Source organism: Tachyglossus aculeatus, chromosome 22 (genome assembly GCF_015852505.1).
Source record: "Tachyglossus aculeatus isolate mTacAcu1 chromosome 22, mTacAcu1.pri, whole genome shotgun sequence".
Taxonomy (NCBI): domain Eukaryota; kingdom Metazoa; phylum Chordata; class Mammalia; order Monotremata; family Tachyglossidae; genus Tachyglossus; species Tachyglossus aculeatus.
Window position 1 is genome coordinate 31,639,197 of NC_052087.1, and position 15,582 is coordinate 31,654,778.

Sequence of the window (15,582 nt, forward strand, 5' to 3'; positions counted from 1 at the left end):
CTACATTGGTGTCACACCGTAGATCACCATCACATGTCGCCTCCACTCCCAGCCAGAAATTCTTTCCTTCTGCAAAACTCCCTGTGTTGGTTATAGAAAGCGGCATATCACAATCGATAATTCTTAGATAAAGCTACTTTTTCTACTCATCCAGGTTTCACTCCCAACAGAGTCCCCTCTCATTATATAGCATCCTTCATCCTTTTTAAAAATTGAAAAGAAACATCCTGGCTTGGTAGATAGAGCATGGCCCTGGGATTCAGAAGGACTTGGGTTCTCATCCCGGCTCTGCCACTTGTCTGTTGTGTGATCTTGGGCAAGTCACTCAACTTCTCTGAGCCTCAGTTACCTCATTTGTAAAATGGGGATTAAGGCTGTGAGCCCCATGTGGGACATGGACTGTGTCCAACCTGATTAGCTTGTATAATAATAATAATAATAATAACAATAATGGTATTTGTTAAGCGCTTACCATGTGCAAAGCACTGTTCTAAGCGCTGCGGAGGTTACAAGGTGATCAGGTTGTCCCACGGGGGACTCACAGCCTTAGCCCCCATTTTACAGATGAGGTAACTGAGGCACAGAGAAGTTAAGTGATTTGCCCAAAGTCACACAGCTGACAAGTGGCAGGGCTGGGATTTGAACCCATGACCAATGACTCCAAAGCCCGGGCTCTTTCCGTGGAGTCACGCTGCTTCCCAGAGCTTAGTATACTGTCTGGCACGTAATAAGCTCTTAACAAATACCACATTTTTTTTAAAAGCCTTCTCCATGGGCAGGCTCTCAGACCCCAGGGAGTTGTAGGGTCATTTTTCTACGGAAGGCTTCAATCCATGTTTCTCTGCTCCTCAAGAACCTCCAGTTGTTGCCCTTCCTCTAAGGTGTCCAACATGAACCCTTGCTATTGACTATAAAGCATTCAACCACCTTGCTTACTGCATGCCTACCAGCTCTATTATACTGTACTCTCTCAAGCACTGTGTACAGTGCTCTGCATTCAGTAAGCACTCAATAAATATAACTGATTGATTGTACGTGGGGTACGATGGAAGATGGGCATGGAGGGGTATGAAAGATAGCTCTTCATAGACCAGACTGACTCACTAAGACTTTGAACGCACCCCCTCTTTACATTCCATGCCCTCAGGGAGAGCGGGGATGGGGTGGGGCTCAGTTTGGTGAGGGTGGGTGTGGGTGAGCAGGTAAGTCTCAGTTGGGAGCACATTTAGGAGGATGGAACACTCCAATTCCCTAAACCCATTCTCTCCATCCCCACTGCTTCAGTTACCTAATTCATCCTGCCCAGTTTTGGGAAATTGGAGAACCTTCCCTTGGGGAGCTTCGTTGGCAAGAATAATGTAAGAAAAAATGTAGGGCTGAGATAGGATAGAACAGAAAAGGGTGAAAAGAGTCAGGAGAAAGGGAAAGAGCAAGATGATGCAAAGTAAAAAGCAACCCTACTGGAGAATTATCGCCTAGGAAATAGACAGTTGATGACTGCAGACTTCTTGCTGGGAATAGAGGTATTATCCTCAGGTCTTTGCCAGTGACACGCTTCGGGTTGGACATATCTTATTCTTGTAGTTATCCATTCTCACTATTACTACTATTTCCTTGATAGCAACTCTGGTTATACGAGGAAAAATGAGGCCAATATGTCAGGCAACCCATACATATGTTCTTGATCAGTCTCACTCAAACATACCTCCGACTCACGAGTGTTCACCAACAGCACCGGCAGCACACAGGCCCCTGGATATTCTGGTGGGCATTGACCTAGCACAGGTGTTACTTCAAATCTTCTTGGAACTTTACAAGAGACTTTACTGAAATGCGAAAAACCTTTACTGCATCCTGGACAATTCCTGAATGACTGAATTTGGTGCGGCGGCGGCTTGGAAATTATTGCACAGTGGTTATCACTTAAAAGAGTGTCACACTATGGATTTATGCATGGTAGAGGGGTAATCAGGTAAAGTAAGAGCTAGCTTCCCAAGCTCATACCCAGAACACCTATTGTACCATAAAGATCTTCTAAAACCAAAAATGTCAATAAACAGGAAAGGGGAAGGTCCCTGCAAGCTGGCCTCAAAGCAAACAGTTTTTGTTTTTTTTAATGGTATCTGTTAAGTGCTTACTGTGTGCCAGGCACATTATTAAGCACTGGTGTGGATTCATTCAATTGTATTTATTGAGTGCTTACTGTGTGCACAGCACTGTAGTAAGCACTTATACAAGCTAATCAGGTTGGACACCGTCCAAGTCTCACATCTTACAGTCATAATCCCCATTTTACAAATGAGGTAACTGAGGCACAGAGAAGTTAAATGACTTGACCAAGGTCACACGATAGGTAAGTGGCAGAGCCAGGAGGAGAACATACATTACTCTGACTCCAAGGCTCATGCTCTACTAGGCCATGCTGCTTCTCCTCAGCACTTAAGACCGGGGAGAAATGTCCCCAAAAGAAGGGTCACCATTAGTATTTCCACTCCCTCCCTCCTATGCCCCTGCACCAATTTATTCCACAAGTTCCCGTCTCCTGCTGGCACTTTCCTTTAGGAAGTGCTATCCCACTGGGGTTAGAGACAGGCAGACTCAAAGCAGGTGGCGACTGAATTTTCCTTTTAGCTCGAATCTGATGGTCCAAGATGAATTAGTGCCCTGTAGAACTATGACCTTCAAATATGTAGACTTTTCAAATATCTAGCAGCGGCTATGTTCCAAAGACACTGGATTAATAGATCACTATCAATCATTGATTCATTTTTTTCTACACTAGTCAGTGAGCTCTGAATGGGGAAAATATTCCCCTTTCCTGGAAAAAATACAAATAAATAACTGAGGCTTCTATCACTGTGAGCCTGGGAGCCAGAGAACCTGGGTTCTAATCCCAGCTCAGCCACGAGTCTGCTAGGTGACCTTAGACAAGTCACTTCATTTCTCTGGGCCTCAGTTGCCTCCTCTGTAAAATGGGGATTAACTACTGCTCTCAATTTAGACTGTGAGCCCAATGAGGCACAGGGATTGTATCTGATCTGATTATCTTGTATCTACCCCAAGGCTTAATACAGTCCTCGGCACGTAGTAAATACTTAACACATAGCATCATTATTCTCCTAACTCTCGGGTCTAGACAGAGAATAGTTTTCCATCCTATGTAATTGATTACCTGCAGATGAAAATAGAAAGAAAGCTCTTTCCTCCGTGGCTCCCAGATTCTTGTTCTGAAGAGGTAAGAGTGATTATATTGGTTTTGAGGAACACAGGGACCCAATCCCTTGAGATTTTGAGAACATATCTGATAGTCCCCAGTAGCTATTAGGCAGATGGGTGGTAGGGCTTAATTGTTCAATGCTCAGTCCACAGAATATGAACCTATAGTCAGGAATCCAGGTCCTTTAAATATAAACCAAGAGAAGTGGTTGCTTCATGGAGTTTGGGGAGCTATTTCATTAACTAGTGCAGTCTGCCCCACCAAAACCTTTTTCCCCACTTAACCCAGCCCCAGACAATAAAATGCAACCTGTTATAAACCTCTCTCTGGATTCAAATAATAATAATAATTGTGGCATTTGCTAAGTGATTACTATTTGCCAGACATCATTCTAAGTGCTGGAGTGGTTACAAGTAAATTGGGTTGGGCACAGTCCCTGTCCCACCTGGGGCTAACATTCTTAACCCCCATTTTACATATAAGGTAGCTGAGGCACAAAGAAGTCAAGTGACTTGCCCAAGGTCACACAGCAGATAAATTGTAGAGCCAGGATTAGAACCCAGGTCCTTCTGAATCCCAGGCTCATGCTCTATCCACTAGGCCATGCTGCTTCTCTGCAAGGAAAGGGCGAACTATGGCTTTAGAAAAAGCACGTGCTCATGTTCTTTCAAACCAGGGAGAAAAAAAGAAATAGAGATGTATTGGGAGATCAATCAATCAATCAAATTTATGGAGCACTTACTGTGTCCAGAGCACTGTACTAAGTGCTTGGGAGAGTACAGTACAATAGAGTGGGTAGACATGTTCCTGTCCATAAGGAGTTTACGGTCTAGAAGGAGGTGGGAGAGGCGGGGAGTATTGGAAAATATTTTTTAGCCTTATGAAAATTGAACACTACTAGTAAAGCATATTTAAAGTTATTTTTGTATTCAGTAACCAAATAATATTTAGGGCATTTGTTCAACACTTACTCTGTGCCAAGAATCATACTAGACTCTGTGGTACATACAAGATCATCAGTTCAGACACAGACCCTTTTCCCACCTTGGACTCATAGTCTAAGAGGTAGTGGAAACAGGTATTGAACCCTGTTTTATAGATGAGGAAATTTAGGCATAGGGAAATATTTGCCCAAGTTCACTCAACAGAAAGGTGGCAAGAGTAGGGATTAGAATTTAATCTACTGGTTTCTAGGTGTGTACTGTTTCCCCTAGGCCATACTGCTTCTCGGGCATGTCTGCAGGTCTCTGCCTAATATGTGGAAATTTTGGCTAAGACTTGGTCTGGGCTGGATTAGGTGGGCTGAGTGATCTGTTCCTTATCATCCTCAGTGGTATTTATTGAGTACTTAATGTGTGCTGAGCACTATACTAAGCACTTGGGAGAGTACAATACAACAGAGTTGGTAGACAGGTTCCCTGCCCACAACAAGCTCACATGGTGTGGAATTGAGCAAACTGTGTAGGAAGGAGAACAGGTATTTATTCCTCATTTTACAGTTGAGAAAAGCGAGGCATGGATAAGCAACCAAAATCACTCAGGAGGCAAGTGGCAGAGCTGCGATTAGAATACAAGTCCTGTGATTTCCAGGCCTCTGCCTTTACCACTGGGCCGCACTACAATATGAGTTTTGTTAAGCATCAAATTTTCTTTTAAGCTTTCCTTTCAGAGGTCCTTGAGAAAGTCATCCAAATCCAATCAGTCAGTCAATCAATCAATCATATTGAGCGCTTACTTTGTGCAGAGCATTGTACTAAGCATTTGGGAGAATACAATATAACAATATAACAGTTATATTCCCTGCCCATTCATTCATTCAATCATATTTATTGAGCACTTACTGTGTGCAGAACACTGTACTAAGTCCTTGGGAAGTACAAGTCAGCAACATATAGAGACAGTCCCTACCCAACAACGGGCTCACAGTCTAGAAGGGGGATACTGACAACAAAACAAAACATGTAGACATGTGTCAAAATCATCAGAACGAATAGAGTTAAAGCTTTATGCACATCATTAACAAAATAAATAGAATAGTAAATATTTACAAGTAAAATAAATAGAGTAATAAATCTGCACAAATATATACAAATGATGTGGGGAGGGGAAGGAGGTAGGGCAGGGGGATGGGGAGGAGAAGAGGAAAAAGGGGCTCAGTCTGGGAAGGCCTCCTGGAGGAGGTGAGCTCTCAGTAGGGCTTTGAATGGAGGAAGAGAGCTAGCTTGGCGGATGTGTAGAGGGAGGGCATTCCAGGCCAGGGGAAGGACGTGGGCCGGGGGTCGATGGTGGGACAGGCAAGAATGAGGAAGAGTGAGGAGGTTAGCTGCAGAGGAGTGGAGGGTGTCAACTGGGCTGTAGAAGGAGAGAAGGGAGATGAGGTAGGAGGGGGAGAGATGATGGAGAGTCTTGAAGCCAAGTGTGAGGAGTTTTTGCTTGATTTGTAGGTTGACAGGCAGCCACTGGAGATTTTTGAGGAGGGGAGTAACATGCCCAGAGTATTTCTGTGCAAAGATAATCAGGGCAGCAGAGTAAAGTATAGACTGAAGTGCCCACAACGAGCTTTCATACTAAAGGGGAAGACAGGTATTTATATGAATAAATAAATTAGGGATATGTACATAAGTGCTGTGGGGCTGAGGTGAGGGGTGAATAAAAGGAGCAATTCAGGAAGTTGCTTAGAAGGAGTGGGAGAAAGGAAATGAGGGTTTAGTCAAGGAAGTCCTCTTGGCGGAGATGTGTTGCTCAAGAGTTGAGCAAGAGTAGCTCCTGTCGGGTGGCTGATTTAGGAGGACACAATTAAGGAGATGTGCCAAGCAATCTAGCCTCCTTTGCACAGATCAGTGACAACCTGAAGGAAAATGTACCCAAAAACTACTTCCTGATTTGCTCCTTTTATTCACCCCTCACCCTAGCCCCACAGCACTTGAGTACATATCTCTAATTTGTTCATTCATATTAAAGTCTGTCTTCCCCTCTAGTCTGTAAGCTCATTGTGGGCAGGAATTATAACTGTTATATTGTATTCTTGGAGAAGAAGAGTGTTCTAGTGGAGAGAGCCCAGGCCTGGAAGTCAGAAGGACCTGGGTTCTAATCCTGACTCCGCCATTTGTCTGCTGTGCAACCTAGGGAAAGTCGCTTCACTTCTCTGTGCTTCAGTTAGCTAGTCTGTAAAACGGGGATTAACACCGTGTGCTGATGTGGAACAGAGGCTCTGTTCAACCCAATCACCCCAGCTCTTAGTACAGTGCCTGTCACATAGTAAGCACTTAATAAATACCACAATTATTATTATTATTGTTATTACTATAATCTTTCACAACTAAGAACTTAGAGAAGCAGCATGGTTCAGTGGAAAGAGCATGAACTTTTGAGTCAGAGGTGATGGGTTCAAATCCTGGCTCCACCAATTGTTAGCTGTGGTACTTTGGGCAAGTCACTTAACTTCTCTGTGCCTCAGTTCCCTCATCTGGAAAATGGGGATTAAGATTGTGAGCCCCACGTGGGACAACCTGATCACCTTGTATCTCCCCAGCACTTAGAACAGTGCTTTGCACATAGTAAGCAATTAAACAAATGCCATCATTATTAATTAAACAGTGCAGAGCTGAAGGCAGAATCTGAATTCCTCCCTATGCTTTCTGTGAGCAGAGCCCAGATTTCTCTGTCTACCTGCAGGTATTTGCTCCTCAAGGTCAGGGATCGAATCTATTAGCTCTATTGTAATAATAATCATAATGATAACAATAATAATAATAATAATAATAATAAAGGTATTTGTTAAGTGCTTACTATGTGCAAAACACTGTATTAAGCACTAGTGAAGAGACAAAGGCTGGCTACAGTCCTTGTGCTACATAATAATATTGGCATTTGTTAAGCACTTACTATGTGCAAAGAACTGTTCTAAGTGCTGGGTGGGGGGATACAAGGTGATCAGGTTGTCCCACGTGGGGCTCACAGTCTACATCCCCATTTCACAGATGAGGGAACTAAGGCTCCGAGAAGTTAAGTGACTTGCCCAAGGTCGCACAGCAGACATGTAGCAGAGCCGGGATTCGAACCCACGATCTCTAACTCCAAAGCCCATGCTCTTTTCACTGAGCCCTGATGCTCAGTCACTGAATCCCCAACACTGAATCCCCCTTTTACAAATGAGGAATCGGAGGCAGAAAGAAGTGTAGTGACTCACCTTAGGACCCTCCACGGGCAAGTGCCAGAGTTGCGATTAGCACCCAGGTGCTCAGACCCTCAGGCCTGTGCTCATCATCATCATCAATTGTATTTATTGAGCACTTACTGTGTGCAGAGCACTGTACTAAGCGCTTGGGAAGTACAAGTTGGCAACATGTGAGCCCAGTGTTGGGTAGGGACAGTCTCTATATGTTGCCAACTTGTACTTCCCAAGCGCTTAGTACAGTGCACTGCACACAGTAAGCACTCAATAAATGCGATTGATGATGATATAGAGACAGTTCCTACCCAACAGTGGGCTCACAGTCTAAAAGGGGGAAAGTGCTCTTTCCACTAGGTCATGCTGTGACAAGGCTCAGCACAGAATAGAAGCTCAATAAATACTATTGATTGAGGGATTGATTGAGGACTCTCTCTTCTCCTGCCTCTTATCTGATTTTTGTCCTGAGGCAGAAATGGGAGAAGGTATACTCTTGGGTGCACACAAGAACTACTGAAACTTCTACCATCTCTTTCTTGAAAAGCTTGTAAAAAAAGCGCTCGTTGCATTTTTGCTTTGCCTCTCCATTGCAAACTGCTGAGCCCTCATTCCTTAGTGAAGGGACCAAAACCTACTTGAATTACAATATGGAAATAATTCAAAGATTAATTGTATTGTGCTAAAATACAAAAAGCCAAAGGTAAATTCTTTTACAAAGTTAGCAATAGAAATCTTAATCATGAATTTTCCTTTTCACATGGTATCTCTTTCAGTAAAATGGCATGTGGAACATTGATGCAAAGAACTCCAGTCCCTCAGTCATGGCCCTAATTGCCAAGATTGATTCATTTCAGCAACATTTGAATGCAGGAGGGATTACACTGCTGAGGGCAAAACTTTCCAATAGAAGGACTACATATGGAGACAATGAAAGACAATTCAGTCCAAAACCATCTACTTTAGAATTATCCAGATAATGGCCTTAATTTTCTCCTTAGCTAAGGTTTTTCAAACCTGGCTTGTTTGTACAGCTATAGCAAGCCCTACCTATGACATTTGAAGAACTGCAGTTGAATATAAATATCTCAATACCCCATTGAAAGATACAATGCACAATTTACAGAGCTGCATTGATGAGAACATGCATCTTGACAAAAGTCCATCATTTTACATGAGAAATGCATTACATCCTCCAAGACGATGTTTTTCTTTGTGTTATTTTCCACAGGGCATATTTCACATCCTTGTTTCTCAGGCTGTAGATTAGAGGATTCAGCATTGGTATCATGAGAGTATAAAACACGGAAACCACTTTGTCCTTCTCTGGTGCGTACTGTGAACTGGGCCGAACGTATATGAAGATTGTGGTTCCCTATAATAAGCCAACCACCATTAGGTGGGAGGCACAGGTGGAGAAGGTCTTGCGTCTCCCTGCTGCAGAGTGGATCTTCAGGATGGTGATGAGGATATATACATAAGACACCATCATTTCCAGAGAGGTGACAATTCCATTGAAGAACACCAGGCTGAAAAGCAAGACCTCATTGGGGAAGGTGTTCCTGCATGATAATTTTAATATTGGGGGGAGATCACAGAAGAAATGGCTGATGATATTTGACTTGCAAAATGGCAGATGAAATGTTAGCAGCACCTGAATGAGTCCCTGGAGAAAACCAATGAGATATGAACCAAGCATGAACTGAGTGCAAACTCTGGGGGACATAACAACCACATAGAGCAGAGGGTTGCAGATTGCCATGAAGCGATCATATGCCATGATCACCAGGAGGTAACCCTCGGTGGTTACACAGGCCACAAAGAGATACATCTGGATGGCACATTCTATCAAGGAAATAGTTCTCGCCTCCAGAAAGAAGTCTGCGAGCATCTTAGGAGCAATGGCTGAAGAATATGAAGGAACCAAGGCAGACAAGTTGCCAAGAAAGAAATACACTGGGGTGTGAAGTTGACAGTCGATTGTGATTAGCACAATCAATCCCAAATTTCCCAAAAGGCTGATTAGATAGATTGCCAGAAACACCAAAAAGAGAAGGAGCTGGAATTTTGGGAGATAAGTGAGTCCCATAAGAATGAATTCAGTGACGCGGTGATATTGCCCTGGTCCATCTCCCTAATGCATATAGTTAATCTGAGGGTAAATGGAAAAAAAGGAGCATTAGGGTAAATGATGACAAAATTACATTTGATTCCATTAATTCAGGCCCAGGCATGATTCCTTTGGTTCCAGACAGCAGGCTGCTCTGGGGTCCTCACTGGGCTCAACTGTCTTTCAGGCCTAATTCTATAACAAAGTATGCAAGCCTCCTGAGGTCAGATCCCAAGTCTTCTGCTTCTGGTGCTACCTCATTTCATAGTGCAGGGCTCTGCACAGAGTAGGTGCTCAGTGACTTGTCTGGTTGTATATTAGGCAGTCAGTCACTGTGCAATAAATTAATCCAACCACTCGTGGGCCATCTTTTGATGGTATTGACACCTGTCCACTTGTTTTGTTTTGTTGTCTGTCTCCCCCTTCTAGACTGTGAGCCTATTATTGGGTAGGGACAGTCTCTATCTGTTGCCAAATTGCACCTTCCAAGTGCTTAGTACAGTGCTTTGCACACCATAAGTGCTCAATAGAGAAGCAGCGTGGCTCAGTGGAAAGAACCCGGGCTTTGGAGTCAGAGTTCATGGGTTCAAATCCCGGCTCCGCCACTTGTCAGCTGTGTGACTTTGGGCAAGTCACTTAACTTCTCTGAGCCTCAGTTACCTCATCTGTAAAATGGGGATTAAAACTGCGAGCCCCCCGTGGGACAACCTGATCACCTTGTAACCTCCCAAGCACTTAGAACAGTGCTTTGCACATAGTAAGCGCTTAACAAATACCATTATTATTATTATTATTACCAAGTCTTTCATAATAATAATAATAAAAACAATAATAATGATACTGGTTAAGTACTTACTATGTGCAAAGCACTGTTCTAAGCACCGGAGCAGGTACAAGTTAATCAGATTGGACATAGTCCCTATCCCATATGGGGCTCATAGTCCTAATCCCATTTTACAGATGAGGCAACTGAGGCACAGAGAAGTTAAATGACTTGTCCAAGGTCACACAGCAGACAAGTGCCGGAGCCAGGATTAGAACCTAGATCCCCCTGACTTGCAGGCCTGGGTTCTAGCTAGGCCACAGTGCTTTCAAAAGGTCTTTTGGCCTCTGGAATGCAGTGTCTGCCAAACATGTCATGGCCAGAGTCTGTAGCCGGTGCGAAGGAGGCCAGCAGTACATCCCTTTGAGGTAGGCAACACTGTGACCAACGTTGTGGGAGAGTAATAAAGTCTCAATTCTGCTTCAAAATAGCCAATTATTTTTCCCCATGAATAATATAGTCCACAGTTTTTTACTTTCTCAAGAAATTGTCATGAAATAAGACCAAAGAGATAATAATTATAATAACAGTAATAATATTTATGGTATTTGTTAAGTGCTTACTATGTGCCAGGCACTATACTAAGCACTGGGGTGGATCAGATCAGATTGGACACAGTCCCTTGTCCTGTGTGGAGCCCACCATCTCAATCCCCATTTTGCAGATGTGGTAACTGAGGCACAGAGAAGTGAATTGACTTGCCAAAGGTCACCCAGCAGATAGGTCGTGGAGCAGGAATTAGAACCCATGACCTTCTGAGTCCCAGGCTCGTATTCTACCCACTACACCATGCTGCTTCTCTTTTGATCTGCAAACAATCTGTAACCATCTGAATCATTTAACTTCTGAATTTTAACTCTCCCCTGAATTTCTAGACTGTGAGCCCACTGTTGGGTAGGGACCATCTCTATATGTTGCCAACTTGTACTTCCCAAGCGCTTAGTACCATGCTCTGCACACAGTAAGTGCTCAATAAATGTGATTGAAAGAATGAATGAATGAATTTAGTGATGCCTTATCCCCCTTTATCCATCTAGACAGTAAACTCTTTGTGGACAGGGAATGCATCCTCCAACTCCACTGTATTGTACTCTTCCAAGCACTTAATATAATGTTCTGCACATAGTAAGTGCCAAATAAATACTGTTGATTGATTCCTCATAAAATTAATCCTATGATTTAGCACTTTGAAACATCAGTCGTACTCTGAGCACATGAATCACTTCAATATCAATCAATCAGTGTTTCTATTGAGTGCTTATTGCATGCAGAGCACAATATTAAATACTTGGCAACATACAATACAGCAGAGTTGGTAAGCCACCTGGAATTTAGCCCACTATAGAAGTTGAGAGCTGTCACTTCTTCTGGGAATTAAGCTACGTTTCCCAACATCCTAATAGAGAAAGGAGACATAGCACCCTTCCGTGTGCCTGTGACTTTACCTGTTGAACTGGTCCCTGGGTTGAGGTGTAAAATTTAGTTGCTATTAAGAAAAAGTGAAAACTTTTTGTTATCTGAACCTACAGACCATATCTTACATCTTCCTTTTAACCTCCCTGTTGCCTAGAACAATATGCTGTCCCTCTTAAGAGGTCGCATGATTGATTCAAGATTGAATTTCAGTTTTTTCAGTTTCCTAGCTACCAAATTAAAGGAATGAACATAGGCAAGAAACAGGATTTCAACCGAGTAAAAAGATGGGGAATCCTAAACAATCGTGAATAAGTTGGACATAAAAAATCTAGAATAAATAGAGAAAAAGAGCTTGCTGACAACTCACAGTGAACAGTTTGATTGGCATCGCTAGTATTTGCTTAATGTTGGTTAGAGTATTACCTTTTCTGATGAACTATTTTCCTATTTATCACTTGTTTGAAGGCATTTTTCACTTCTTTGTTTCTCAAACTGTAGATAAGGGGGTTCAACATGGGGACCACAATGGTATAGAACACAGAGGCCACTTGGTCCCTGCCCAAAGAATAGGATTTACTTGGCTTTAAATAAGTAAAGATCATTGTCCCATAGAATAACATAACCCCCATCAAATGCGAACCACAGGTCGAGAAAGCTTTTTTCCTACCCTCTTTCGAATGCATCTTCAAAACTGCAGAGAGGATGGTGACATAGGAGACAAAAATGATGATCAGAGATGGAACGAGGGTCAAACCCCCTAAAACATATATGAAAATTTCTGTCTCCAGTGTGTTCTTGCAGGACAGAGATAAGATAGGAGAAGTATCACAGAAGAAATGATGGATGAGATTAGACTTGCAGAATGGTAATCCAGATACAAAAAGTATAATGACCAAAGAGTTGATGGTGGCGACTACATATGTGCCAGACAGGAGCCAGGCACAGACTCTCCAGGATACCACCACCATGTAAAGCAGTGGGATACAGATGGCTACATAACGGTCATAAGCCATCACAGCTAACAGAAAGCATTCGGCGCCAGCTAAAGCAACGAAAAAGTACATCTGGGTAAAGCACCCGAAGAAAGAGATGGTCTTCTGGGCTGTTAATAAATTCATCATTGTTGCGGGCGTGATGACTGAAGAATAACTCAGGTCGATGAAGGACAGGTTGCTGAGGAAGAAATACATGGGGGTGTGAAGTTGGGAGTTTAGCCTGATGAGCACGATCATTCCCAGGTTTCCCGCCAGGGTGATGGCATAGGTGAAGAGAAATACAATAAAGAGGATCAGCTGCAGATCTGGAGAATCCGTCAGTCCTGCGAGAATGAAGTGAGTCACTAATGTGCCATTCCCTTCCGTCATTTTCCTCAATTTCTGAAATCTGCTGAAGGACGAATAAAGAAAGCAATTTTGGTATTGATATCGGACATGAAAGCCATTGAGGACTCCGGTGCATAAAGAAAAAAGTGGATTAAAAAAGCATCCCTTCTGGAGAGATTTCTGATTGGTGTTGGGGCACTGAATTATTAAAATTCTCTCCCATGATTCGAGAATGGGAAATCATAACAAGTTTAGACAAAATCAATAATATCTAGGGACACTAAGGGGATATATCACTTTAAACCCCAATGTCTCTTTTATTTTGGAAATTAATTCATTTCTGTTTACATCAATTTTATGCCTTTTGAATATGAGACTTCCAGAAGCAGAATTAAACAGGGGAATCCAAATAGCTTCCTGGAAAATTCTCTTTGGAAAGTCTCCCATTGAAGGACCCTCTGTACATCACCCTCCACCCCACCCTCCAAAAAAAAAATCCAAACTTCTAGACTTTTCTTGTTTATTTCATTCATTCACTCAATCATATTTATTGAGCTGCACATAGTAAGCGCTCAATAAATACGATTGATGATGATTGAGCGCTTACTGTGAGTAGAACACTGGACTGAGCACTTGGGCAGTACAAATCGGCAACATATAGAGATGGTCCCTACCCAACAACAGGCTCACAGTCTAGAAGGGGGAGACAGACAACAAAACAAAACAAGTAGACTGGTGTCAGTACCATCAAGATAAATAGAATTATAGCTATCTACACATCATTAATAAAATAGAGTAATACATATGTACAAATATACACAAGTGCTGTGGGGAGGGGAGAGAGGAGGGGAAGGGGGTATTTGGCATCTGCATATCTTTTTTATTGAATTAAAACTATTAATCCATAAGAAAAGCTGTGACTTAGCTGTTGCAGAGATCAGGGCTTCACAACTGTGAATGCATTAAACTATGTTTCAACTGTAATGATGATACCATGACAATCCAAGGCAAAAGGGACTCTGGTTCTAAATATGAAGTTTCCTTCCTAGTTGAAAAACAAATATACTTTCAGTGACTGGAAAAGTCGTAAAGACAAAAGTCATTTTTAAAAAGATTCTGTTCATTGCCTTATATATGTAGTTCATGCACCTTCAAGATAGGATTCCTCTGTTTCCAGGGTTCTCTGTCCCTCCCCCTCCAACCTCATTATGTGCCACAAGCCGAGTTTTAATCACTGCAGAACAAAGTTTTGTCCTTCTGGGATGGTTGGGGAATACAGTCACATAGGTCATTTATACTATTTATAACTTGCCAAGTGCATTACTCGTATCTGACTCCTCCTTACCTGAAACAACAGTTTTTGAAGTTGAGTTTGGTTAGGATCTATCCATCTATCTACCTGTCTTCAGTTTATTTTATTTCATTCTTCTTGCTAATGTCAGTAGAGCCCCGATTCCCCTAATACAGTGCACCAAACAAAAAATAATTTCTTGGTTGCCATTCCCTGACTATTAAAAAGGGTTATGAAAGTGCCTGCTTCATATTCAGTTTTACTGATTATTTTTCTTGATTAAAATAAAGAGCTTTTCTAACAAATACAATTCTCATTATTCCAGTTTAGTTCAAGTACTTTCAAATGTGAGGCAGCAAGGTGCAGTGGAAAAAACAAAGATCCAAAAATATGAGGAACCAGCTTCTAGCCCCAGCTCTGCTTCTGACCTGCTAAGTGACCTTGGGCAAATCACGTCAGTCTCCCTATACTTTGGTTTCCTCATATAAAATGGGAATAGTAATATCTGACTCTACCTCATAGAAATGGTTAGGAACAAAAGTAATGTGAAAATGCTTGGGAAAAAATGCTATATAAAAAATGCAAGGTATTATAAGCCAAGTCTTCCCTGATTGGGGTTAACAACTTAAATATCATCACTAAATTCTATGCAGAGGAGAGCTTGTACTTTGGTCAAATGGAAAGATGCAAATTAACATATTAATACAGGTTGTAATTATCCATTTTAAGTGAGCTGAATGGGCTTCGAATAATTTTAACAGTGGCAATAATTTATCACTCTGGCCCCTTCCCCAGCCCCTCAGTAACCTTTTAAGCAATGTGAATGAAAGATTTCCCCCAACTCCCCCTTTCTTTAATCCATCAACCACTCACTCAAATCATGAGTTGGGGGAGATAGGGAAACTCAGAAGAGGTCAAATATTTAGGACACAGAGATGGGTCTTTTAACGGCAGAGCTGAAGAGCAAATAGGATTTGAATGAATTGTTAAACAGAACTTTCCAAGCCATTTCAGGGTTCTGTATTACACTTTGATATGTCTAAAAATATCTTTCCCATTGAAAGTTGAGACTGCCTCAAGTGTTAAATGAAATGGACTCTTGGGTATTAATTTTATTGTATTTCATCATTTTAGACTGTGAGGTTTTAGACTGTGAGTTTTTAGACTGTGAGTTCATTGTGGATAGGGAATGAGAATACCAATGCTGTTTTATTGTACTCCCCCAAGCCCTTAGT

General features: G+C 42.1%; 1 protein-coding gene and 1 pseudogene across 1 annotated transcript; both read right to left on the reverse strand.

Annotated features, from left to right (window-relative positions):
- Positions 1-8,571: 8,571 nt before the first annotated feature.
- Positions 8,572-9,276, reverse strand: LOC119944034 (annotated as a pseudogene).
- Positions 9,277-12,153: 2,877 nt separating this feature from the next.
- On the reverse strand, positions 12,154-13,098 carry LOC119944035 (olfactory receptor 8H1-like). The gene has a single exon (XM_038765262.1). The coding sequence runs from the start codon at positions 13,096-13,098 to the stop codon at positions 12,154-12,156; it is 945 nt and encodes a 314-aa protein (XP_038621190.1).
- Positions 13,099-15,582: the final 2,484 nt, after the last annotated feature.